Genomic DNA, 26,285 nt, shown 5'->3' on the forward strand with positions numbered 1-26,285 from the left:
TCAAGACGAGCCTCGTAGGTAAATTCCCTTGTTTATTAGACCTGCCACCCACCAATCAGGACTGGTCTGCTTCTTTCTTTGGTCTCTCCCTACCCTCTGAGTACAGGATCCAGTTTGTGAACTAACTCTCCTGTCAGCAGTATAGTAAGCATTTTGGTCGTTACATATCTTTGCCAACACTTGATATCTTCTGTATGTTTTGTTTTATCTGTTCTAGTAGGTATGTAGTGGTATTTATTAAAGTTTTATTTGCATTTCTTGGATAACTAGTGAAATTTAGTAACTTTTTGTATGTTTACTGGACTTCTGTGTATCTAGTCTTTTAGGGTGCCCATTTGAGGTTTTGTGTTGGTGTTTTTTTGGTCATTTCCTAATATCTCCGCTTTTTTAGATGTTGTTTTGTGGGACCTCTTTATATGATGACCGTTCTTTTGTCAGATGGGAGTATAGTGGATTTCTTCTAATCTTTGGCCTGCCTTTTCAGTGTTTCATGGTGTCTTTTGAAGAATAGAAGTTCCTAATTTTAATTTAGTTCAATGTATCATTTTTTTCCCCTTCTGGTGAATACTTTTTGTGTCTTGTTTAAGCACTTTTTGCCTACTCCAAGATCATAAAGATGTTTCTCTATGTTTTCTTACACATTTAGATCAGTAATCCATCTGGTGTGAGGTAGAGGCCAAGATTTTTTCCCTGAAGTGATACCTAGTACTGATTATTGCGAAGACTGTCCTTTCCCCAATGCACTGCCAGGTCACCTCTGTCATCAGTCAGGTAACCATATAGGTGTGGGTCTGTTGCTGAATTCTGTCTCCCATTGCCCTATTTGTCCATGTTTGTGCCAGCATCATGATCTTAATTACTATCACTTTAAAAAGCTTGGTTTGATATCTGGTAGTGCTGCCTTTCATCTTCACTCTTCAAGATTGTCTTGGCTCTTCTTGGCCTTTTGTGTTTCACATATATTTTAGAATCAACTTGTCAATTTACACACACACACACACACACATATGCACACATAGCACACATGCACCCATAAACCCTGCTGGGATTTTGATTGGCATTGTGTTGAATCTATGCATCTTTTAAATCATAAAAATGACATTCTCTCCACTTGTCTCCTTTTAGTTTTCCTCAGTATTGTTTTGTAATATTCAGTATATAGGTCTTGCCTATTCATTTTTCATTAGATTCATTACTAGGTACTTGATGGCTTTCAAAAGGTAAATGATTTCACTTAAAAAAAAGAGAAGATTTTATTTATTTGAGAGAAAGAGAGCAGAAGCTGGGGGGGCAGTGGGCAGAGGGAAAGGGAGAGAGAATCCCAAGCAGACTCCCTGCTGAGCAAGGAGCCTAAAGCGGGGCTTGATCCCAGGACCCTGGGATCATGACCTGAGCTGAAGGCAGATGCTTAACTGACTGAGCCACTCAGGTGCCTCCCTAAGTGATTTCACTTTAAACGTTTATTTCCTTTGTGCTTATTGCTGGCATATAGAAATTGATTTTTGTAAACTAGCTTTGTATCCAGTGACCTTGCTAACTTTATAATTAATTAATCTTTATATAATTCATCTTGTTATAATCATTAAATCTGTTATAATCTATTCATTTGACTTTATCAAATTTGTCTTTAAAAGTGTTAAAATTAAATGGTGAGTTTGTGTTCAGGATAGTGAGTAGCACAATATGGCTGGAATTTAGGGTGGTAGAAGTATGAGGTGAAACCGAAATGACAGCTTATTTCATCCAGAGGAAGAGATGAGAGAGACATGGAGGAAAGAGGGAAAGGAGAGATGGAGAGAAAGAGGGAAAAAGAGGTGTGAGTCTGTCCTGATGACATTCCATCACTCCTCTGGCCACATTCTATTGGTTAGAGGCGGACCACGGTCCTGCCCACACTCAAGGGGAGTGGACTGCACAGGGGGTGAGTATCACCCTCGTATTGCATGCACAGCAGGCAGTGATAATTGGGAGTGTTTTTGAGACTGCTTATCACACCTCCCTTTGGCTTTTTGGAGGTGACTCTTTCCACCTTACTCTTAAAAGGGTCAGGCTAATTTAAATCATGATCAAATTATCTTACAAAATTTTTATTTTTAAATTAAGATTTCTCTGTATGCCACATCTTCCCCTGCCCAGCCTGCAGTGTAATGCCATTCTTGTTCTTTAGGAGAGGTCATCTCTCCTCAGACCTTCAACCGACACTCCTCTGTCGACGAGCTCACATCTCTTACCCAAATTTATATACCATGGCTCTCCATTTGTCCTGTTTACATTTTTTACTTTTGCTCTGTACTCTATATGCCTAAAATCAAAGTCATCAGTTTTTTTTACACCTCTGTTAGGACTGATAAATTATTTTCAAATGACCAAGAAGAATGAATTGATATACATGCTATGTCACAATATAATTTTCACCTTAACAAACTGCGTCCCCATTCTCAGTTACCAATTCTCAATCACCAGTGGGTTTCTGTTGCAATCACATGTAAACTTCTACCCAGTCTCCTCATATACCTGCCTTGTGTCCACATACTCTCCTGTTCATGCTCCTGGCAAAGGCCAAGTCCTCCACTCAGGCTCTAGGACCCACCCCTCTTCACCTGTTCAAGGTCCGGAGTCCACCCCTACTAACACACTTAAGGATGCTGCCCAGCAATATTCTTTCTTTTCTGAATCATCAATTTTCCCATCTCCACTGGATCTTTCATCAGAATACCAACACGGTACGTTTCTTCTCTTAAAGATCTTAAGAACTTTGTCTTTATTTCACTTACTCTTCCAGCTGTATTTTCTTTTCTTTTAGCACAATCCTTGACAGTTATACATAACTGCTGTCTCCAGTCTTCTCTCATTCACTCTGGAATCCCCTCCAACCATCCACTGAAGCTCTCATCAAAGTCACTATGACCTCCAGATCGCGTCATCCAAGAGCCAAATCTCAGACCATGAGCTCAACCTGTTAGCAGCATGTTACCCGTGCTCCTCCTTGAAACACTATTTCCTTTGACTTCAGGATGCCCTCTTTCCTGCTTTCACTGGTTACGCCCTCCGTCTTCATGGTCTCCTTTTCATGTTGGTGTACTGTGAACTTTTCTATCTACATGCATTTTCTTGGTTTTAAATGCTATTTATAGGCTGATGATCCCTAAACTGATATTCCTAGTCATGACCTCTCCCCTAACTCCACAGTTGTATAGTGGAGGGATTTCTTTACACCAGAAATGGTCTAAAGATGGCCTCAAAGTGAAAATATCTGAACTACAGCAGAGGCTGAAGAAAACTTATCAGAATTTCCCTAATCTGGCAAAACAGAGCCCTAGGAGTTGAGCTAATCCGTCCCAAGAACCCAGTCTGGGAGGTGACTGGCCTGGGGTACCTTGGGCTTTGTTTAAACAAGTCTATCAGAAACTTCCAGCATTTGAGTCTTTTTTTTTTTTTTTTTAAGATTTTATTTATTTATTTGAGAGAATGAGACAGAGAGAGAGAGCATGAAATGGGGGAGGATCAGAGGGAGAAGCAGACTCCCTGCCGAGCAGGGAGCCCGATGCGGGACTCGATCCCGGGACTCCAGGATCATGACCTGAGCCGAAGGCAGTCGCTCAACCAACTGAGCCACTCAGGCGCCCCCAGCATTTGAGACTTAAGCCGCTTTTTCTCCTCTCGCCCTTTATTAAGGCAGGTTATATAAACCTTTACCTCTAGCTGTTCAGGGAGGTACTCTCTATAGAAACTCCTGCATGCATAATAAACTTTTCTCCTGTTAATCTGTTGTCAATTAATTTGCAGGCCCTGATAACTAGGGCCTAAATTGTTAAAGTTTTCCTCCCAAAAAAACTTACCACCAGGCACGCTCAGTCATTAAGCATCTGCCTTCAGCTCACGTCATGGTCCCAGGGTCCTGGGATTGAGCCCTCCATCGGGCTCACTGAGCCTGCTTCTCCCTCTCCCACTCCCCCTGATTGTGTTCCTTCTCTTGCTGTCTCTCTCTGTCAAATAAATAAATAAAATCTTAAAAAAACAAAACAAAACAAAAAACTTACCACCTACTTTGAAAGAGGCCTTTACTACCTCCATTTTGACCTCACACTTCCTAATTAAGTTCTTCTTTCCAGCTTATCTCTTATCTCAGGCAAGACCCTGCAGGGAAAGCATCTCCTGATGGGAACTGAAACTATCCCCTCCAGCCCCTGGGCCAGCAAGACCCCACCCTGTGATTGACCCCAAGACAATAATGACCTAACCTTTCCTGCCCACCTGCCTGTACTCACTGATCTTTGTCCTATATTCTCCTTATACAGACCCAGAAGTATTTTCAGCACTTTGGAGACAGTCTTTGAGGTGTCAGTCCATTCACTGTCTTCCCGGTGCTGGCTGATGTAGGAAAGACGTTAGGGTTTGAAGACGACAGCCAAGAAAGAATTCTTGAGATGTCTTTGGTGCAAAAAGGTTTTATTGAAGCACGGGGACAGGACCCGTGGGCAGAAAGAGCTGCACCGGGGTCATGAGGAGTGGCCCATTATATACTCTCAAGTTGGGAGGGGGTTAGGGACAGTGTAAGTCTCTAAGGAATTTTGGAAGCAAGGTTTCCAGGACCTTGAAGGGGCTAGCTATTGTTGGGAAAAGGTCATTTATTATCGTCCAATAAAACCTTAGTCATGAGACCCTTCAGATGTATATTGGTGGGCCATATGCTTGGGGGATGATGGCCAACATATATCTTGGGGGGGTTTAGAGATAAAGGAAATTTCTAAAGGAATTTTTATATGTTAAAGTAGACTTACAGGGATGCCTGGGTGGCTCAGTTGTTAGGGGTCTGCCTTCGGCTCGGGTCATGCTCCCTGGGTCCTGGGATCGAGCCCCGCATCGGGCTCCCTGCTCAGCGGGGAGCCTGCTTCTCCCTCTCCCACTCCCCCTGCTTGTGTTCCTGCTCTCATTATCTCTCTGTGAAATTAAAAAAAAAATCTTTAAAGTAGACTTACAGAATCCTGGGGGTTGGGCTAGGGTTGGCTTTTGCCCTTAGCAAAGTATTAATATCGAGGCAGTTGAGTCCCTAGAGGCTGTAGGTAGTTAGGATAATTTTCCTTCTGCCTTTGTTTCCCACATCACTGGCCTCACTGAAATAAATTCCTTTCTCGTTTCACCACTGCTCCTCTCTCTGCCTTTGGAATTTGTCAGTGGTGAGTGGCTGAACCTGGTCTGTTGGGGACCCCCAGAGCAGGTGCTTACGCACCCCTGTGCCCAGTGGCTATGACTTGACATCTCTACTTGGTTGAAAATAGGCATCTCAAACTATGTCCCAAACCAAACTCTGATCTCCAAACCTCCATTCCCATAACCCCTCCTGCTTCTACTGCTCCCGCAGCGTCCAACTCAATTATGACTCACTTGCTCATCCACAGGCTTGTTTTCAACCTCTTTTTTGCAACCTATATCCAATCTGTCAGCAAATCCTACTGCTTATTCCTTCAAAGTATATCCAGAATCTAATGTTTTCCTACCGGTTCCACTGTTACCGCTCGGGCTTCCCGCCACGGTCACTTCTTGCCTGGACTGTGACAGGAGATTTGTAACTCCTCCTCTGGTCTGGTCCCTGCCCCACTCTGGCTACTCTCCACACAGCAGCTAAAATGATCTTGCTTTAAAGGCTCAGAGTCACCTTTCTGCTCAAAATCCTCTCCCTTAAGGAAAAAGTAAAGTCCTAACAATGGCCCACCAGGCCCTTAAAGGTTTGTCTGTGCCCCCTCATCTCTTCAGCCTCCTTTCCTGCTCCCCCTCCTTTCCAGTTCCCAAACACTCGAGGCAGGCTCGCCTGTAGGGCCTGCCACTCACCATTTCCTCTGTCAAGTTTTTCTTCAAATGTCCCCTTCTCAGAGAGGACAGGTCTTCCTGACCAAGCTATTTTAAAATTGTTCCATTTGCACTCAATTCCCTCCCTTCATCCCAATTTCTTCTCCATGTTATTTACCACCACCTCATATGCCGTGTCGTTTACTTTTTCTCTTCACTAGAGTATCAGCTTCACCAAGGCAGAAATTTCTGTTTTGCTCACATTGTATTCCTAGCCCTAGAAGGGTGTCTTTCAACTAGTAAGCCCTCCATAAATACTTGTTGAATGCTAAGTGAATAAATGAGATGTGTGAAAAGTAAATCCCATTCATGGGGTTGAAAGGAATGCTCTGTGATGCTAATAGCCTTAACTTTGCACTTGACCTTCTCCTGTTCCCCCAGGAAAAAAACCCCCGAGAATAAATTGTGTGCCAGCAGTCCAGGCCCTGGGAGTATAACTTCGACTAAGGTAGAGGTACATCCTGACTTCTGAGCTTAACTGCCCATTTTTGGTTTCTTCCTGCAACGGAACTAGTGCATGTCTGTCTTTTTTTTTTTTAAAGATTTTATTTATTTATTTGAGAGAGAATGAGAGACAGAGAGCACGAGAGGGAAGAGGGCAGAGGGAGAAGCTGACCCCCTGCCGAGCAGGGAGCCCGATGCGGGACTCGATCCCGGGACTCCAGGATCATGACCTGAGCCGAAGGCAGTCGCTTAACCGACTGAGCCACCCAGGTGCCCCATGTCTGTCTTTAACAGAGGACGGAAGGACCTGCCAGTAGCACAGCTGTGATCGGAGCATCTTCACAGACAGGAAAAACCTTGGTGACTCTCACCCTCACATTCACCTCGTGCTCAGCCTGGCTTTCTGCTTCTTGAGGCCTCCATGGTGACTAGCATTCACCCCCCACCCCACCCCCATTTTCTTGCTTTCCCTGCTTGGAATCTTCAGAAAATTCTTCTTAGTATTGAACGCAAAATCCTCCTAGCTTTCCTGTATTTGTCACTATACAAAATAGAGTTGCAGCACAGTATGTGCTCCATATAGAATGAAATCCTTTGGCAGTATTTTTAAATTACCCCTTTCTGCTGCCATCACTGTGACCTAAAACGTCTTGCGTAACTGAATAATGTCAGCACTGAACTAAGATAATACTGTGACCCACTGGCGTCCCTACTTCCTGGTCCAAGTCAGCCTGCATATTCAACTTAAATATGTGTCATATTACAAACATACTATATTTAATACAGCCCCACTTAACTCTGATCTGCTCTCTTACTCTCTGAGTTGGAGCTCTCAGCTTTTATTCTGCGAGACTTTCATACCCATCTCCAGTGCCCTCACTGCCTCCTCAATCTAGATCTTTTGCTTTCTTCAGGGTCCAACTAAAATTTCCTTTTCTGAGATTTCTTTTTTTGAGGGGGGGATGGTGGGAGCATCTTCTCTGTGGCTTCCCTCCCTCCACATGGAATTCTAACACTGAATTGGTTCAGAATGTACATGAGGAATAGGATGGTGATTTAGCAAAGGTGGGAAAATGATGGGTTAAATCCTCAAACGAAGAATTATAGTCATTAAAAAGTCTTTGTCAATTAGAAAATATAACACGATTTCTTTAGCTTTTAACTCAGCAGCTCATAGCTGCCCCTGTCTGAACTTTCAATATGGAATCCCAGGTCACACGAGTGATTATTTTGCCCTATAACTGCATCCTACTGAAGATAAAGTCGGACTAATCTTAACTTCATTGACAGATAAAGCCAAAAGGGAGACTGTGTCCCAAACAGACTATTCCTAATTCCTCTGGATTGAGACAGGTTTAGTTCAAGATCTCCTTTTTATAATCGAGAAACGTTGCAATTATCCTAACGTCTTCCAGAGGCATTAGCATGAGGCAAGTGAACCGCACTCATCCTTGATAAATGATTTTTCACGTTCACACGTGCACTGGGTCTGAACAAGGCGTCTCGAATGAGGACTCTGAAGTAATCGGAACGTCGCTCTCGCCCAGGTCTCTAAGGCGATGAGCGCTGCGGGCTCCACCAGCCGAAGTCCCGCGGGCCTTGGGGGATCGAGCGGACAGGAGCCGCCGTGAGGACGCTCGGCTCGGCTGGGGCGGCGCGCCACCCCACCGGAGCGCGGGAGGGTCGCGGCTCCTCGCCCGAGTGCAGAGCCTCTCGCGCGCCTGCCGCCCGGCCGGCCCCGCTCCGCGCGCGGGGAAAAGAGCGCGGCAGTTGAAACCGTTACCACCCCCGAGTTTTGAACTGGTTCAAACTTGGCTTTCGGCCCCGCCCCGCCTCTCCGGCCCGGGAACTCCGAGGCGGCCGTTCCCGCCAAGTGCCGCGAGCGCGCCGTCCCGCCCTCCGGCCGGTTCCCGCCACCCCACCCAGCCCGCCCCCCGCCCGCCGCCCCGGCTCCGGAGGCCCCGCGTTCCCGCCCGCCTGCCTGCACGCCTGCCCGCCGCCTTCCCGAGAGGCGCCGTGCGCTCAGCGAAAGAACAAAGAAACGGCGCGGCGCTTCCACTCGGCGGCCGCGTCCCTCAGCGCCCGCCCGCGCCCGCGCGCACGCGCCGCCCGCCCGGCACGGCCGAGTCCCGCGGGCGCCTCTGCGTGGGGCTGGCTCGGCGCCTCCGAGCCCGGCGGGCCCTGTGATTGGACGGGAGCCCGCCTCGCGTCCCGCCAATCGGGGCGGCGCTTGGTTGGACTGGGGGGGCCAAATAAAAGCGATGGCGATTGGGTTGCCGGGTTTGGCGCTCGGTCCGGGAGCGTCCGACACCCACTGGGACGCAGAAGGCGGTGGGGCCCCGGCGGCGGCGGCGGCGGCGGCGCGCGGGAGCGGCGCGCGGGAGCGGCGCGGGCTGGGGCGCGGGGCGCAGGTAACGCGCCGCTGTCGGGCCGGCCGGCCGGCGGGGCTTTGGAGCCCGGCGAGGGGCGGCGGCGGCGGAGGCGGCGCCGGGACATCCCCGCCGCCGCGTTGCCCGTCCGGGTGTCGCCCAGAGCGGGCGCTCCCGGGCGCCGCTTTTGCAGGCGGGGTGAGCGGAGACCCCTCGGCAGGGGGCCGTGGGTCGCGGCTGACCCGCGCGCCCCCGCGGGCGGGCAGTGCCGGATCCCCAGACACCCGAGGCGGGAGCAGGGGCGGGTACCCGCGGGGGGCTTGCGGAGGGGTCCTCTCGCGTGCCCGCCCCTCCGGAGGCGCCGGGGCTGGGCTGGGGACGCTCCGGTGCCCGGGGCGGGCTGGCCGCCCGAACCCAAGTCTCCTTTGTGTAGAGCGCCGCGGCGGGAGCGCCCGGGTGGGACGGGACGCACACAAGTTGGTGGGACCTCGCCGCCGAGTGCGCACTCAGACAAAGGACGGACTGTGTCTCGGGGGAGCTCGGCGCGAGGAAGGGGCAGTGACACCGGGCCTGACAACAGGCGGGAGAGGGGCGTGGGGAGCCCGGGCTGCGGGCGCGGGTGGGCGGGCTCGGCCCCACGCCCCCTCCCCGCGCGCGCGCAGGCTCGGCGGGGCCGCGGCGGCCGGGACGGCGTGCGGAGACGGGACTCCGAGTGGCCGCACATCTGACGTTTCCCCCTCCGCCGCCGGGAACCTCGCGGCTCTAGCCGCTCGGACGAGGCAGTGCCGGGCTGCCTTCGCCTTGTCGTCCTCCTCTCTGTTAAGTTTTCGGGCAGGGTCGAGCTCTTCTCCCCCTTCTTGGTTTTGTTCGTTTGGAAGGCTTTCCGTCGAGTTCCCGCGTCATTGTGTACCCCCTTCCAACCACCAAAAAGTCTGTGCCACGGGGTCGCTTTTGGAAAATGGGAGGAACTGAGCACGGTATTTTGGAAAACTTGGTGAACTCGCGCCTAGTGAGTTCCCACTTTCCAAAGAATCAAAATCTTAACAAAAATTACAGGCTGTTTTGGCCAACTTGTGTGATGCGTCTGAGAATGGCGACAGGTGCTAACGAAATCAACTGTCATTTAGTGAGCGATTGCTCCCCCAAATCCCTAGCGGGTTGAATGAGGGTGAGATGGTAGAAATAGTTGACCAAAATAAAGTGCTTATGAAAAATGTGTGTTTAGATTATATGGTTAACTATTGCTTATTGATTGGTCTTAATTTTCCGTGAACAATAGTTTTGGGGAGTCAGGAAAGACTGGATGCAGAAATGTTTGTTGCCTAAGAAATGGAATGTGTGCTGTCCACAGTTAAGCTAAACTTTATTACACAGGATCTGTAAAACTTAAAATTCATTTGGAAATAAAAATCTGCCTTTGGAATTTAAATATATTTTATTACAAGGTTTACTTTCTTGGTTTCGAAGCTCATCAGTTTAATTTTATGGCGTTTTAAATTTACATAAAACATTTGAAAAAAACCTTTAAAAAACTGTACAGTTGAATATAATCTATACTTTTATGGTAAGTTTTAGAGTTTATTTTCCATTACTCTTCGTTCATGAGCATTGGGAACTACTTCACATTTAGGAATAAAGTGAACAAGTCTTCAAAACCTGACCAGTTTATCGATAATTTTACTTGCAAGAAAGTGCAAGCATGAAAATGCTTAAGATACATTTTAATTTTCATAGTCTCTGAGTTGGGGATAGATGGGATTCTAGTCCTAGATATAAAGATTCCTGTCTTTCTGGAGGTGGATTAGGGTATGTAATGTTTAAACTCTTGGAAACACTTAGGAAAATTGCATCTTCAGTTTTAATTTTTGTGGAAAGTGAATATATTCAAAGAAAAGGAATTTAGAAACACATAGGCACTCTTCTGATTTGCGTTCTGATAAAGAGCTAATGGGCATCTACTGTCTTATGGTTTCATAAAAATGGAGACAAATCCAGTGTAAAAGTCTTTATTACGTGTATTTTGCAGAGTGTTAGACACCATTGAACGGACATCCCAGGTGCTGCCCTAAGGGTTTGGATTCTTCAATAACGCTTACATTTAGTTACTGATAGCTGTATATTAAAAAGTCCTGATAGTTCTTGCCCACTGTTAGGAGATGAGTTATGTAAATTTTGGCAGAAATTTGGATCTTTTAGAAATTCTAGTTTTTCCCTTGTGGATTTTGTGATTGATAATTACTGTTCCTACATTTGCCACAAGATTTTCTAAGAAGCCTTTTGGGGAGTTGGCTTAAAATTTTTGTTTTAATTTTTTTTCTGGTTGAATTCTGAGTATATACAAGTCAGTTTTCAGTAGTGATTAAAAAAACACTTGTTGATTGAGGCAAAAAAAAGTTCTAATACTTTTATACCACCTTTGCCTTGCATACCTATGTATTAGTAATTGTATTGGCCATTTAAAAATTTTAAGTGGATTTCTCCAGGTCACAGTGAGCTGAGCTGGCATGCTCAAGGAGTGTGAATTAATTTCTGTTTTGGCCTAAATAGTGATTAAGAAAGTTGATATGCTTTTTTAAAAGCTGACAAGGGAAGTTACCCCAGTGGTGTAATGAATTCAGGGGTCAATTAGAAATGATTTATGGATTTGCCTTGAAGTGTTTCTATCAGTACAAAGGAGGAAAACATTTCCTGTGCATTATGGAGGGTTCTGTATACACGTGAAATTTTTAGTTTGGAGGAGGGCATGTGAGTGGAGATGAACAGCTCATTAAATTCAGAGAAAGGTTCACAATCAATGATACCTTTACCTTCTAGAGGCCTGCCCTGAATTCCCAGGCACTCTTATGTTCCACAGGGCTTTGTTCATACTTTTATTATAGCATGTATCAAATTGTATTGTAATCACTTGTTTATGTATCTGGCTCCTTCACTACACTCTTAAGTGCTTTGAGGCAGAGGCTCTGTCTTGTTTTCTTTGTATACTTAGTAGTTGCTAGAGAATAGAGGGATTAATAGTTGAATGAAGGAAATATGAAAAATGTAGGGAGATAATTTGACAAAGGAACTTTGCAAAGCATACAGGGTATATTAATATTTATGTTGTGAGGAACTTTGGAAGGTGTTTTTCTCCTTTGAGAGGTGATCCTAAAGAAAAATAATCGTTAAGGTGGTTAACTTCCAAGGTTTCTCCTAGTATTATAACTAGTGAAAATTGTATTCCATTGGTACTCATGTTTGGTATTAAGGCAGCTAGAGAGAAGCCTGATGAATCATCTGGATGCCTTGCATATAGTATCTGCTTAATTTGATTTGATGTCAGTATTGATGGTCCTTGTCCAAAAATAAAAGGAGGGGAAAGTGTTGGAGACAGTAGTAAATCTTTTAATTGAAAGGTGTCTAGTTAAAATTGATGAGTTCTTTATTGGAATAATTTGAGGTAGGTTTTGAAGCTAAAACTGAAGGAAGTAGTGCCAGTGTAATTATAGATCATTTATTGGGATGCTCTTCATTCTTTCAAAATACGGTAAGTGTAGATTAGCAAGTCCAGTAACATCTCAAAAGGCATAGCTGATAAATTTCTAAGATGGTTCCATATCTTGCCACTGTACTATGTGGTACAAAAATATGACAAAAACAAAGAAAAAAAAGGCAGTAAAGCACCTCTTTGCCAGATGCTTTATTCATTTGTTTGGTTTGTTTCTTATTGTGGAAATATTTACATCAGATGTTTTATTTTTTTTAAGATTTTATTTATTTATTTATTTGAGAGAGAGAGAACATAAGCAGAGGGAGGGGCAGACTCCCCACTGAGAGGGAGCCTGATACGCAGGGCTCGATCCCAGGATTCTGAGATCATGACCTGAGCCGAAGGCAGATGCTTAACCGACTGAGACACCCAGGCGCCCCAGATGCTTTATTTCTTTTCTTTTCTTTTTTTTTTTTTAAAGATTTTATTTATTTATTTGAGAGAGAGAGAATGAGAGACAGAGAGCATGAGAGGGAGGAGGGTCAGAGGGAGAAGCAGACTCCCTGCCAAACAGGGAGCCCGATGCGGGACTCGATCCCGGGACTCCAGGATCATGACCTGAGCCGAAGGCAGTCGCTTAACCAACTGAGCCACCCAGGCGCCCCCCAGATGCTTTATTTCTAATTATTGTTAAAACCATCCTTCATCCATCAACAGGTGAATGGATGAACAAAGCATGGTGTACACATACAATGGAGTATTATTCAGCCATTAAAAGAATGAAATTCTGATATGTGCTATAATATGGATGAACCTTGAAAACATTATGCTAAGTGAAATAAGCCAGACACAAAAGGAGAAAATTGTATGATTCCATTTATAGGAGATTATGAGAGTAGGCAAACTCACAGAGATAGTAGAATGGATGTTTCCAGGGGCTGAGGGGAGTGGGGAATTAGTGTTTAATGGGTATACAGAGTTTCTCTTTGGGTTGATGACAAAATTCTGGGCATGGGTGGTGGTGATGGCTGAGCCACATTTTGAATGTACTTAATGCTACTGAATTATACCCTTAAAATTGTTACAGTGTTACATTTTATGTATATTTTACAATAAAAAAAACTTCATGCCATATGATCACACTCTGCAAACCTTTACAGATTAAGGAAACCTTGGTCTAAAGGGTTAAGGGTTTAAGAATTTGTCTAGGATTATCCAGCTAGGAATTTGTAGTCAGTATCCAAATTTGAATTGTTTGGCTCCATATTATCTATTCCTTGTTCTCTGTTGGTTGGTTGATTAATGGCATGTTGGTCCCAAGAAGAGTTTATGTGACTCAATCAGAAAGTTATATTTAAAAGTAGGTAATTTGTAGTTTTATGGGAGGGATGGTCTGATGCCCTAGGCAAACTAAAAGATGTCTTTGCAGATTTCTTTCTCAGCCGGAGCTGTAATGGTGTGTCCTCTAAGGAGGAATACAGTTGATTTTTAAGTGTGGTCTTTCAAGTCACTTTGCTTGGGTTCCAGTTCCTGAGCTGCCAGGTTGTACCCTGGGCAAATTATTCTTGATGCCTAAGTCCTCTATTTGTAGCTTGGTGATCATAATGACAGTATTCATACCATAAGGTTCTTGAGGATTGAATGAATTAATACATGTGAAACGCTTAGAACTATACCTGGCACAAATTGTTTAATGAAAGATTTTTAGTTACTCTGCCAGTATGGTTTTCCAGAATTAATATACTTTCTCATGAATGGAACTAAACACTTCTAAGGTTTAAGTGTGTGCTTAGGACCTGTAAATAAAGAAAATGGTGCTACATATGCTTTATGTTAGAAATGTCTATTGATTAAATACAAGTAATTCGTGTTCAGTTTAAAATACTGAAACAATTCAGACTTACAAAGTGAAAGCTTTTTTGATCTCTGTAATCTCATTCCCTACCCTTAACAGTTTGGTGTATATTTTTCTCAAACTTTTCAGTGTATTTATATGAATATGCATTTATACATATATTTTATAAAAATGGGATCAAGTTATTTTGTTCTAGAACAGTTTTTTTAGGTCACTACAGAGACATCTTTGTATTAAAAAACAACTGATACTTTTTTAGTGCTTGCTGTGTCCTTGGCACTGTGCTCATTGCTTTCATTTATTTTATATAGATACCGCAATGACAAGAGATGGAGAGAGCGGGTAACAGCCAGGTAGTGGTAGAGTAAGGGTTTGGATTTGTGCACTGTTTTCAAAGCTATGGTCCCTCACTCTCAGCCTGGGTTTTGTTTTGTTTGTTTTGGTAGGGCCCACGAACTGCCAATGATTTCAGTATTTCTTAGAGTTGTAAAACAACAACAAAACTCCCAAAAAAGAATATGCAAGGAGAGTGGTTGTAGCCTGCCAAGCCTAAAATACTTAAAGATGTGGCCCTTTATAAAAACAATTTGCTGCTCCCAGCTCTGAGCTATGAGGCTGTTTTGTTAAGTAGAATACATAGTATTCAGTTCATGAATGTGTCATCACACCGTAAACCAACTCTCTGTGGTGGACGTTGTGTTCGCAAAGGAATAGAACATCCTTACATATCTGAACGGTTGTGGGACAACTTTCCATAAGGAGACATTGCTGCTTCAGGATTATGCACATTTCAGGTTTTAGTGGACATTGTCACATTGCTTTCTAGAAACTGGGTATCAATTCTTCAGTTTAAAAATCAACTTTATTGAAATATAACTTATACACAGTAGGATGCACGCATTTGAAGAGTTTGGTCTGAAGAGTTTTGCCAGATGTATGTATCGGTGTCCCCACCACCTCGGTCAAGGGGTAACATTGCTGTCCTCAGAGTTCTTTTATGCTCTTCACAGTCATTCCCTCTCTACTGCTGATCAGATTGTTCTTGTTCGAGAATGTCCTATAAATGGAATTACACAGTATATACTCTTCCGTGACTGGTTTCTTTCACCCAGTGTGCTTTTGAGATTTATCTGTGTTGCTTGTTTCAGTAATTTCTTCTTATTTCTGAGTAGTAGTCCATTGTATGAATATACTATTTTTTTATTCATTTACCTGTTGATGGACACATGGGCTGTTTCCAGTTTTTGGCTATTAATAAAGCTGTTATGTGCCTTTGTCTAAGTCTTTTGTGGACGTATCTTTTAATTTCTCTTGGGTGGGTAAATACCTTGTAGTTGGATTGCTGGGTCATAGGGTACATGATGATTGAACTTTATAAGGAACTGCCAGACTGTTTTCCCTTGTCCTTGTGCCATTTCAGTTCCTGCTCCCATCTCCTCTCACACTTGGTGCTGCCAGGCTTTTAAGTTTGGGCCGGCTCATGAGTGTTCAGTATCTCATTGTGGTTTAAATTCGTATTTCCCAGGTGATCAGTGATGTTGAATATCTTTTCATGTGCTTCATTGGCCATTTGTATACATTTTTTTGATCAAATCCTTTATCCATTTAAAAAATTGGGTTTTTGGTCTAAATCATTTGTAAGAGGTCTTTCTGTGTTCTTGGTACACATTCTCTGTCATATATTGCAAATGTTTTCCTTTAATTTTGTGTATTAATGACAGTGTATAGGTCAAGTTAAGTAATGTTAAGGTAGGAGGGACAGTTGCTTCAATTCAGTTAAATTGTGTGAAAATGAGTTTATTAATCCACAAGCCATTTAGTTCTTAGTATAACAAAGTGTCATGTGTTTACAGAAGCATGGAAGTGAAAAAGATAGTATTTATACAAATAGTATTAGGTGTGTGGCCTGGGAATTTTTATTTTATTTTATTTTATTATTATTTAAAGATTTCATTTATTTATTTGGAAGAGAGAGAGTAAGAGAGAGCATGAGAGGGGAGAGGGTCAGAGGGAGAAGCAGACTCCCCACTGAGCTGGGAGCCCAGTGTGGGACTCGATCTTGGAACTCCAGGATCATGGCCTGAGCTGAAGGCAGTCGCTTAACCAAATGAGCCACCCAGGTGCCCTGATTTTTTTTAATTTAAAGTTTTTATGAAGTTTTTTTGGAATTTATTTTTGTTTTTTAAAGATTTATTTGAGAGAGGGAGAGAGCATGACTAGGGGGAGGGGTACAAGAAGGGGGTAAGTAGACTCCCTGCTGAGCACCCCCCCCCCAGCAGGGAGCCCGATGTGGGACTCGATCCCAGGACCCCATGATCATGATCTGAGCCGAAGGCAGTTGCTTAACTGACTGAGCCACCCGGGACACCTGTTTTTTTTTTTTTTGGAATTTTTAAATTAAGCTGTTTTCAAAGTAATAATAGTAATTCTTTAAATTTTCAGTTTTGGGTAATTCAGACCTTTTCATTTATTAGAGTTAAAGGATAAGTGAGAATATTAAAAGTAATCAAAAGTAACCTTGATCTTAGAATCTGGTATATAAAAGTGGTGAGATTGCAAGCTTGGTCTATCTATTTTACAGTTAAGTAAATTCTTTGTTATACAAACAGATGGTTTTTAAGAGGTTATATACTTGATTTCTTCATCCTATTATTTTATTTCTGCAGTTATGGTTCTTTCTTTGCTTAGTACCCAATTTATCCTCACAATAACTTTTAGTTTTTCTTCAATATACAAGTAATACATGACTCTTCCTCCTCCTTAAGGGGGTGGAGAAAGCAAGCCTCTGGGTTTCTGTTGGGTGTGAGACACCTCACCTGTGATCATGCCGTTTCCCAACTCAGTCTTCCTCTGGCTGTCAGTTCAAGAAACTCGTGAAGCCAGGCCATCTACAGAGAACTCTAATTAGTCTGATCTCTGATCGTTTTCTTATACCTTTCCCCTATTGAACTCGATTGGTCTTTTTACTAGTTTCCAGGAAGTTTCCCAATGCAAGTCTGTGCTCGGTCCTCTTTCTGGAATGTCTTCCCTACCACTTTAGCATCTCAAGATACTGGTTAGCTTGTTCGGCTCAAAACACCCTTGCCCTCTCCGAACCCAACTAGACAGCTTATCTCCTGCATAGAAAGAAATACCTCAGCATATCTCTTGTGTTTTTCTCTCCCCTTCATCTTAAGCTTTATTTTACTTATCTACATGGTGAAGGTAGAAAAGGGCTTTGTACACAGTGGATAGAAATAAATTTTTTGTGAAGTGGATTTAGGACCACAGCCGTGAAAACTTGGGAGATCGCTTTTTTAGGAACAACTCAATACAGAATTATTTAAATAGCACTCTTGCCCCTAAAGCAGAGCCTTCGAGGTTCTACCCAAGTGAGTTTTGCATGGCTGTATTGTGTATCACCCAGTGAGCTTTGCTACCTATTGTCAGGTACTATTGTAAAATTTTAATTTATACCCCTCATATACTGTTGGTTAAGGTCAAAAAGGTTGAGAAACTGTGGGAAAAAAGTGAGGAGTGTAAAATAGTAATTATGCAGATTTATCTCAGGATGATCTTTATCCCTCACTTGCATTCATGTGAGCTAAATTCATATATCAAAATGTCTAATAAGTTTTAAAATCATGTCAGAAGGACAAAACATCATGTCTATTTTGTCTGTTTTAGTGCCTTGGTTTTTGATACTAAAGACCATCTCAGAAGTGCTTTGTAAGCAAACCCCCCAAATTTAAGAAATTAGATGATTTTTCTTTAAACAGTTGAAAGTTTCAACCATTAAAGGAGCTTTGTATGTTTTCAGTGCCAAAGCCTAATAGTGAAATGTCATTGTATTTTATTTGTAGATGCATGAATGCTACCCCGTGCCTGCAAATAATAGAGCTGACAATTCTTTATTGAGAAACCTGCCCTGTGCTTGATAAACATGGAGTCTCTAAACAAAACATTTTATTTTTGAAATGTTGAAAATCATGCATATTAATTATTTAAAAATAAGCACCATATATTATTTGCTAAATGGGAAAAATATCTGTCTTGTGAATATTTTAAAGATTCTTTTGAGATGAACTTTAATTTTTTTTACCATTATACTGATCTGTCATATTATTAGATGGAAAAAGCTGCAATGTGAGTATCCTTATTTATAAAATCTTGATCTGAAATGATTCCGTATTCAGATTCTTTAATAGTACAAACAAAATTTGCAAAATTGTTACAAAAAACCCCCCCCAAAAAACACCTGGTGGGTACTATGAGATGTTACCATGCGAAGTGTTTTTGGGTCAGAAAAGGTTGGGAAATGCCCTTCTAGAGTAATCAAGAAGGACTTTCAAATGGTAGAAATGTTGCTTGAACAGGCTAGGAAGGAAATGAGTTGCTGTCCTACTTTGGCCTGTAAGTAATTTTGCCTTTGGAGGATATTTGCCTGAAATAGAGCGCTCAAGTTAGGCGCTAAAGAAGATATTCTTTTTATTTTTTAAAAGATTTTATTTATTTATTTGATAGACACACAGCGAGAGAGGGAACACAAGCAGGGGGAATGGGAGAGGGAGAAGCAGGCTTCCTGCTGAGCAGGGAGCCGGATGCAGGGCTTGATCCCAGGACCCTGGGACGCTTAACGACTGAGCCACCCAGGCCCCCCTAAAGAAGATATTCTTAAAGGGCACCTTCCACTGGCAGCTGGGTATCCTGCAAAGAGCCTAGGCTCTAGGCTAAACTCTGCCACTAAACTAATTGTATTTTCATAGCAAGTAGCTTTTGTGGATTTCATCTTCATTGCAAAATGAATGATATGAACAAGTACACAACTTGTGATTATTGAGCATTTACCATGTGCCTTCAAAGAGATCTCTGTTTTGCAGATAAAGAAATAGGAACTTGATGAAGGTAAGTAACTTGCCTAGGTTCACACAGCCAGTAGGACCCAAGTCCCTTAGAGGCTTTTGCTGCCTCTAGGGTCCTTTTTAGCTCAAATACTGGGATTCAGGGTGCTTGGTTTCTGTTACCCATTTAGAGCTATTCCTCTGGAGAGTTTGAGAAATATTGGACTGGAGTTCACATCACCACCACAGGTAATTGTGATCTCCCCTAGCTGGCATTTAATTGAGTTGTTACATTATATGCATTTCTCTGAAATTCTTTTTATCAATTAATCCATAAAACCTCTAATGCTGATTAAAAGCCTATTTTTTTTTTTTTCTTTTTTGTCTCTGCATTATAGGCATAATAGCACCTAAAAGCTTTTTAGGACTATTGTGTATCTGACTAACTTTGTAAACAATTAGATTGGGATATTGTGATTTATAATAAGTTTATCCTGTTTCTGGCACAGAACCCCCAAAACCCTTGGACTTTCCTAAGTGATGAGTGATAAAGGTGTCTTGATATTCATAACACACCCCTTTGAACAGTACCTGAGTTTATGCAAATGAAATGACTTGTGGAAAGCACCTAAAGATGGGACTGGTTGCCGGGGGAGCTAACCATGTGGTTAGAAAGATTGAAACGTTTAGACCCCCCTTTTTCCCACCCCTGGAGGGAGGGAGTGGGGCTGGAGGTTGAGTTCAGTCACCCAATAGCCAAAGATTGAATCATGCTTACGTGATGAAGCCTCCATAGAAACCCAAAGAGACAGGGCTGGGAGAGCTGGGTTGGTGGAACTGTGGGGCTGCTGGGAAAGGTCCCGCCACGGAGAGTACCCTTCCCACATACCTCACCCTGGGCATCTCTTCCATCTGGCTGCTCCCCAGTTAACGCCTTTTCTAACGGACTGCACATTTAGTAAAGAAACTGTTTTCCTGAGTCCTGTGAGCTGTTCTAGCAAATTAATTGAACCCAAGAAGGGGCTCATGGGAACCTAATCTGGAGTTGGCTGGGGAGGAGCTCGACAATCTGGACTTGTAGTTGGCATCCAAAGCAGGGTGAGACAAGTCTTGTGGGACTGAGCCCTTAACCTGTGGAATCTGATGCTCTGTCCAGGTACATAGTGTCAGAAGTGAGTTAAATTGTAGGACACTTAGTTGGTGTTGCCACACATTTGGTGGCCAGAAGTATCAGAAGTGGAGTACTATTCAGAGAGTATTGTGTGTAATGTAAATGAAAATAGTTTCTCTTTACATGTATCTGCTTGGCAAGTTCAAAGTTACTTTAGATTTTTCTTATAGAATTTAGTCTTGTATTTAAAGAAATAAAATTGTTTTCTTTACCATTTATCACTTGTTAACCGCTAACAGCATGCAACCAGCCAGCCAGCTGTAGCTAACGTTCACCTTGTCTGGAAAAGAAAGTGTCTTCAGACTGTTGGTTGCCTCAGTCTTCACCCATTAGGACTACTCAGAGAAAGGGTGAGATGTTCTTACCCTCTATAAGGAGACATTCTACACTAGAGAAAGTATCAGTGTTTTTAAAGCCGGACTATCAAACAAAGAGCCCTGTCTTTCCTAGCCCCAGAGTCTAAGAGTCCCAAATGCTGGGCACTCATCCTAGCCTTCTCATTCTCCTTTCCCACATGGAGGTGCTGGGATGAAGGCTTCTTTCCTGCCTAAAAGCCTTCATATTAGTGTGGAAATTTCAGAGCGATAACTGCAGGGATTATATAACTGGTTTCCCTGTGGTTGGTGAATGCTTTATAGCATTTCCATAGGTATTTGGAGGCTGAAAAGAGATTTTCCCAGGGCTTTATTTTTTATTTTTTTAAAAGATTTTATTTATTTATTTGACAGAGAGAGACATAGTGAGAGAGGGAACACAAGCAGGGAGAGTGGGAGAGGGAGAAGCAGGCTTCCCGCTGAGCAGGGATCCCGATGTGGGGCTCGATCCCAGGACTCTGAGATCATGACCTGAGCCGAAGGCAGAAGCTTAACGACTGAGCCACCTAGGTGCCCTTCCCCGGGCTTTAACTATTAGTGATAAGTGATGTTATACTAATAAAAAATTCAGTAGACAATATATTCGGTAAAACAAATACTGAAAAGTATCATTGATTGTAAATAAATACCGAAAGGTTTGAAGTTTTCCAGTACCTCAGCAGTGTATTTATAATCTTGATGAACCTTACGAATAGGAAAATCATGAAAACGCTTGCAGCTCATAACTGTCCCTACCTCCTTTACTTCATCTTGTCCCCAAACTATTATTATTTTTAGCAAGAAAATGAACTTTAGGGCCGAGATGAGCCAGAGGAGTTTTGAAGGGTCTCACTAGTGAAGGGTTCTGTTGGTGTCCATGGATTGTAGAAATGGCCCTTGCAGACATGTTTACCCCCCTGTTGTGTACACTAAACCCAAATGCTGAAACTAGCTGATAACGGTCACTTGTAGAATGTCTGGAAATTCTGAGAGGTTCTATAAATGCTGTGGGTTTAGTAGTTTGAACTACCTAGTCCTTTAAAAAATTTTTTTATTTTTTATTTTTTTAATTTCTGTCTTCAGAATACAGAGGGAACATCTTATTTGGGGGCTAGGACATAAGGACAGTGTGCAAGGCAACAGTAGTATGTCAGCAGGATTACCCATGAAAAGTCTAGGAAGAGTCCATATCATAAATATTTCTCTTCAGGCCCAAACCAGTCCATCTCTCCTCTAGTATGAGGAATACATCATTTGTTTTGTTTTGTTTTTGAGCACAGAGTTGTTGGTTTGCACTTTAGGGCCAATGCTATCTGAAAAATACTTACCCTTGAGCATTAGATTCACTGAGCGGCCAAACACGTGGAGCGGGCTGTGGGAACAGCAGATTCCTATCACCTGTCTCCTGTACTTGTTGGCTGCAACGGTGGAATAAGGAAGGATCCCTTGCATTTACCTGAATTGAGTTTCTCTTAAAATTTTGCACAGTGTGTGTTATTAAATTTGTGTTAGATGTTGGCTTATCAGAGGCTTAAGGTTTAGAATTGACTTCCTGGAGGGAAGAGCATCTGACATCAGATTTACCTACATTTTTGCTTGTATCAACTAGTGGTGAAAAATATGTATCTCGTTGTCTTTGAATCATGAGTTGTGTATCATAGTTTTAGTTTCTGAGCTGTAATTTTGCCTTTCATTTCCCTCCAGCAGTATTTCAGTAAACTGAGTACATACCTGACGAAAGGAGAGGTTTAGCTCATAAAATAGATTTAGTATATTTTCAAAGAAAACTTTTCTTTCTTTCTTTTTTTTTTTAAGATTTTATTTGTTTATTTGACAGAGAGAGATACAGCGAGAGTGAACACAAGCAGGGGGAGTGGGAGAGGGAGAAGCAGGGAGCCCGATCCCAGGACCCTGGGATCATGACCTGAGCCGAAGGCAGATGCTTAACGACTGAGCCACCCAGGCGCCCCAAAAACTTTTATTTCTAAATGTCAATTTAACCTGTTTTGTCTATTGCTGAAGCAATTTTTTATCTTTTTTAAAGATTTATTTATTTTAGAGAGAGAGAGCATGCGCAGGAGGGGGAGAGGGAGAGAGAATCTCAAGCCCAGCCTGGAGCCCCATGTGGGGCTGGATCTCACGACCCTGAGATCACGACCTGAGCCAGACCAAGAGTCAGAGGCTCAACCACCTGCGCCACCCAGGTACCCCTGTTGAAGCAAATTCTTGACAACATTTATGATAGTTTAATTCTCCAGTTGGTTTAAATTTGTGAAACTTTTTTTTAAAGATTTTATTTATTTTTTGACAGAGAGAGACACAGCGAGAGAGGGAACACAAGTGGGGGAGTGGGAGAGGGAGAAGCAAGCTCCCCGCGGAGCAGGGAGCCCGATGCGGGGCTCGATCCCAGGACCCTGAGATCATGACCTGAGCCAAAGGCAGATGCTTAACGACTGAGCCACCCAAGTGCCCCTAAATTTGTGAAACTTTTAAAAAAGTAATCTCTACACCCAGCATGGGGCTCGAACTCAGGACTCCGAGATCAAGAGTTGCACACTCCATCAACGCAGCTAGCCAGGCGCCCCCTCCAATTGGTTTAAATTTAGATGGCCATTTCTTCTCTAAGACATGTCTTTGTAAACTGATAGTGTTTCAGATAAATACAGGAATGCTGGTCTGTAGACTCCATGTTGAACTTAGAGTTTAGTTTACTCTTCTGCTGGAAGGAGGAGAGTGATCTGATTTTTGTGGGAAATGCATTAGTGCAGAGTCTACTCACTTTCTCTGTGACAATCAAGTCAGTGTTTTCTGTTCAACTAAGATTGCCATGTCACTGTAATTTTCCTGTGCCTTTTAGTACTATCCAACTTAGGGCTACAAATAAGATCTGTATTTTCCCCCTTATTTCTTCCGATCACTAGTCACTGGCTCATCTGTTTCCTAAAGATTCTTTAGCACAGGGCGCCTGGGTGGCTCAGTTGGTTAAGCGACTGCCTTCGGCTCAGGTCATGATCCCAGGGTCCTGGGATCGAGTCCCACATTGGGCTCCCGGCTTAGTGGGGAGCCTGCTTCTCCCTCTGACCCTCTCCTCTCTCATGCTGTTTCTCTCTCACTCGCTCTCTAATAAATAAATAAATAAAATCTTTAAAGAAAAAAAAAAGATTCTTTCGCACAAATGCTGTTCATGACACCTGTCAGCTGTAGTTGCACGTACAAGTGGTCTGCTAAAGTTTAGGCACCAAGATGCCTGTTGCATTACAGGATTTAGCATTTTCAGAATGCCCCATAAATTCTGGTTGATAATTACTCTCCTTTCTGGCTTTCCTATGTCCTTCAAACCAGAATTTCAGAAGTTTCTTCTACTAGCGTTTTGCAGGTTGTTTGGGTGGAATGCTTGGGTCTAGCAGTAGTGAGCTGGTCTATTTTTGTCATTTTTCTCCTTTTTAAATACAAATAGAGGCATTCTAGAAATTGAAAAGGTCCCTAGAACAAGATTTTTATTTTATCTTTTTTTTTTAAGATTTTTTTTAAATTTTTTTTTTTTTTTAAGATTTTATTTATTTATTTGAGAGAGAGAATGAGATAGAGCATGAGAGGGAGGAGGGTCAGAGGGAGAAGCAGACTCCCTGCCGAGCAGGGAGCCCGATGCGGGACTCGATCCCGGGACTCCAGGATCATGACCTGAGCTGAAGGCAGTTGCTTAACCAACTGAGCCACCCAGGCGCCCTAAGATTTTTAATTTATTTGTTTGACAGAGAGAGAGTGCACAAGTAGGCAGAGAGGCAGGCAGAGGGAGAGGGAGAAGCAGGCTCCCTGCTGAGCAGGGAGCCGGATGCGGGGCTTGATTCCAGGACCCCAGGAGCCGAAGGCAGCTGCTCAACTGACTGAGCCACCCAGGTGCCCGTATTTTATCTTTCCTTTATGGGGGTAGGGGTAAGTCTGAGTAAATGGGGCATTGGTTGGTAGGATGAGGTGGTTTTAGGTAGCTGGGGAGTCAGAGGAGTGACCATGACCACTGATGATACCTTCTTACAGTGGTGAAGGGTAGGACAGATGGGTGGAAACAAGCAATTTGTTTAAAATGCATTTTGTTAGACATTAGTTTCTTTTAATTTGGCATAGATGTATGGCATACTACCATTTAGATTCTATAGTTTGGCAGGGCAGAGTATTCCTCATTAAATATTCTTCACATGGATTTTTGGGTTTTTTGTTTTAGTTGCAAGAATGATGATTTCTAGGACTTCATTCTTATAAAGATGTCTTTTAGAAGTATATTAGAAGTATATACTTTGAATATATTGCCCATTCTAGGTACTTTGCGAGGCAAATGAAAAGGAGGGATTGTTAACCATTTGATTTATAAGGTGTCTGGATATACTATGGTGGCTCTTCTCAAAGCCTGGTCTGTGGACCTCAGAGGGTCTGTGAGGTTATCTTTGTCATGATACTAAAATGTCATTTGCCACTTTCTTTTCTTCCTTCCTCGTGTAGACATATGCACCAGTGGTGGAAAAACAGCGGTAGGTAAAAACTATTGACACCTTAGCACTTGGAGTAAAAAAACAACAAAAAACAGAACACCAAGAACCAGTTCTAGAGAATATCCTTGATGAAGTAATAAATATTGTTAATTTTATTTACTCGTGATCCTGAGTGCACACTATTGAAATGTTCTGTGTGGCGAGACGGAACCGTGTAAAAATTGCTTCTGGGTACCAGAGCCCAAAGGATGCCTCTAGGAACGGCACTTACTTAGGTGATTGAGTTGCAAGCTGCCCTAGCTGCTTTTTTCATGGAGAACATTTTTACTTGAAAGAAGGGTTGACAGACAAACGAAGATTATTCAGACAGGTATTTGGCAAACATTTTTTTCAGTGAAGGGAGCCTGTCCTTCAAGGAAAACCAACTGTATTTGTTGCTGATGAGAATGTTTGAGCTTACAAGCAAAAATTAGAATTTTTGGAAAACTTGTATCTGTCACCGTGAGCTTGACAGCTTCCCAGTAAATACTTAAAAGACTTTTCTGATGAGATCAGTGGATTTACCAAATACGGTTTTTGGAAATATGTCAATTTCTGGAAAATCTGCATAACCCAGTGGACCAATGTTTTTCAGATGAGGAATGGTGATGTTATAAAGTCATGCACAGGTTAAAGATCCATTTGAAATGAATAGACCAATGAATTTTAATGTAGCAGTGTTCAAAAAGTTTATTGATATAATTTCAGATTCTACATTGCAACTAATCTTAAGAAACCACCACTGCTTACCGAAGAATAGTGTTGTCTTGAGGAAAAGCACTTAGGAGGTTGAATTGCAAGCTCAACTAGTCACTTTTTCATAGAACAGTTTTGGTTTAATATCAAAGCATGAAATCCACAATTACCTCAAAAGGCTGTTCAAATACTCGTCCATTTTCTAGCTAAATGCCTGTTTGGAAATGGATTTTCTTCTTCTTTAACCAAAACAACATATTGGAACAGATTGAATGCAGAAGCAGATAAGATCCAGCTGTCTTCTATTAAGACATATTTTAAAAAAATTGGCAAAAATGTAAAACAATACCACTCACTGATTTTTTTTTTTTTAGAAAGGAAAATAGTTTTTATTTATTTATTTATTTATTTTATTATTTTTTTAAAGATTTTATTTATTTATATGACAGAGAGAGACAGCGAGAACAGGAACACAAGCAGGGGGAGTGGGAGAGGGAGAAGCAGGCTTCCCGCGGAGCGGGGAGCCCGATGTGGGACTCGATCCCAGGACCCTGGGATCATGACCTGAGCTGAAGGCAGACGCTTAACGACTGAGCCACCCAGGCGCCCAGAAAGGAAAATAGTTTTTAAATTAAAATGTGTTATTTCTATTAACATGTAAAGGTTTGCTATTACTATTTTTAAATGAGTTATGTTTTAAAAATTTCTCAGGTTGTAATTTCTAAGAGGCTAAATACCCGT

At 42.7% G+C, this 26,285-nt stretch overlaps 1 protein-coding gene across 7 annotated transcripts in view; it reads left to right on the forward strand.

Annotated features, from left to right (window-relative positions):
- The first annotated feature begins 8,537 nt into the window (after positions 1–8,537).
- EZH2 (enhancer of zeste 2 polycomb repressive complex 2 subunit) overlaps positions 8,538–26,285 on the forward strand; it is a 67,005-nt gene continuing 49,257 nt past the window's right edge. For 6 of the 7 annotated variants that reach the window (XM_064575801.1, XM_064575804.1, XM_064575810.1 and 3 more), the window contains exon 1: positions 8,594–8,702. Coding sequence is in view for 1 of the 7 variants with exons in the window: in XM_064575809.1 (XP_064431879.1) it covers positions 8,553–8,702 (150 nt within the window). In the remaining 6 variants the exon portion in view is untranslated. Of the gene's footprint in view, positions 8,703–26,285 lie in introns of all 7 variants that reach the window. The other variant, XM_064575809.1, reaches the window with a different exon arrangement.

The sequence above is a fragment of the Mirounga angustirostris genome, unplaced genomic scaffold (assembly GCF_029215605.1).
Source record: "Mirounga angustirostris isolate CCGP_5_RB_7025 unplaced genomic scaffold, mMirAng1.0.hap1 SCAF_12, whole genome shotgun sequence".
Classification (NCBI taxonomy): Eukaryota; Metazoa; Chordata; class Mammalia; order Carnivora; family Phocidae; genus Mirounga; species Mirounga angustirostris.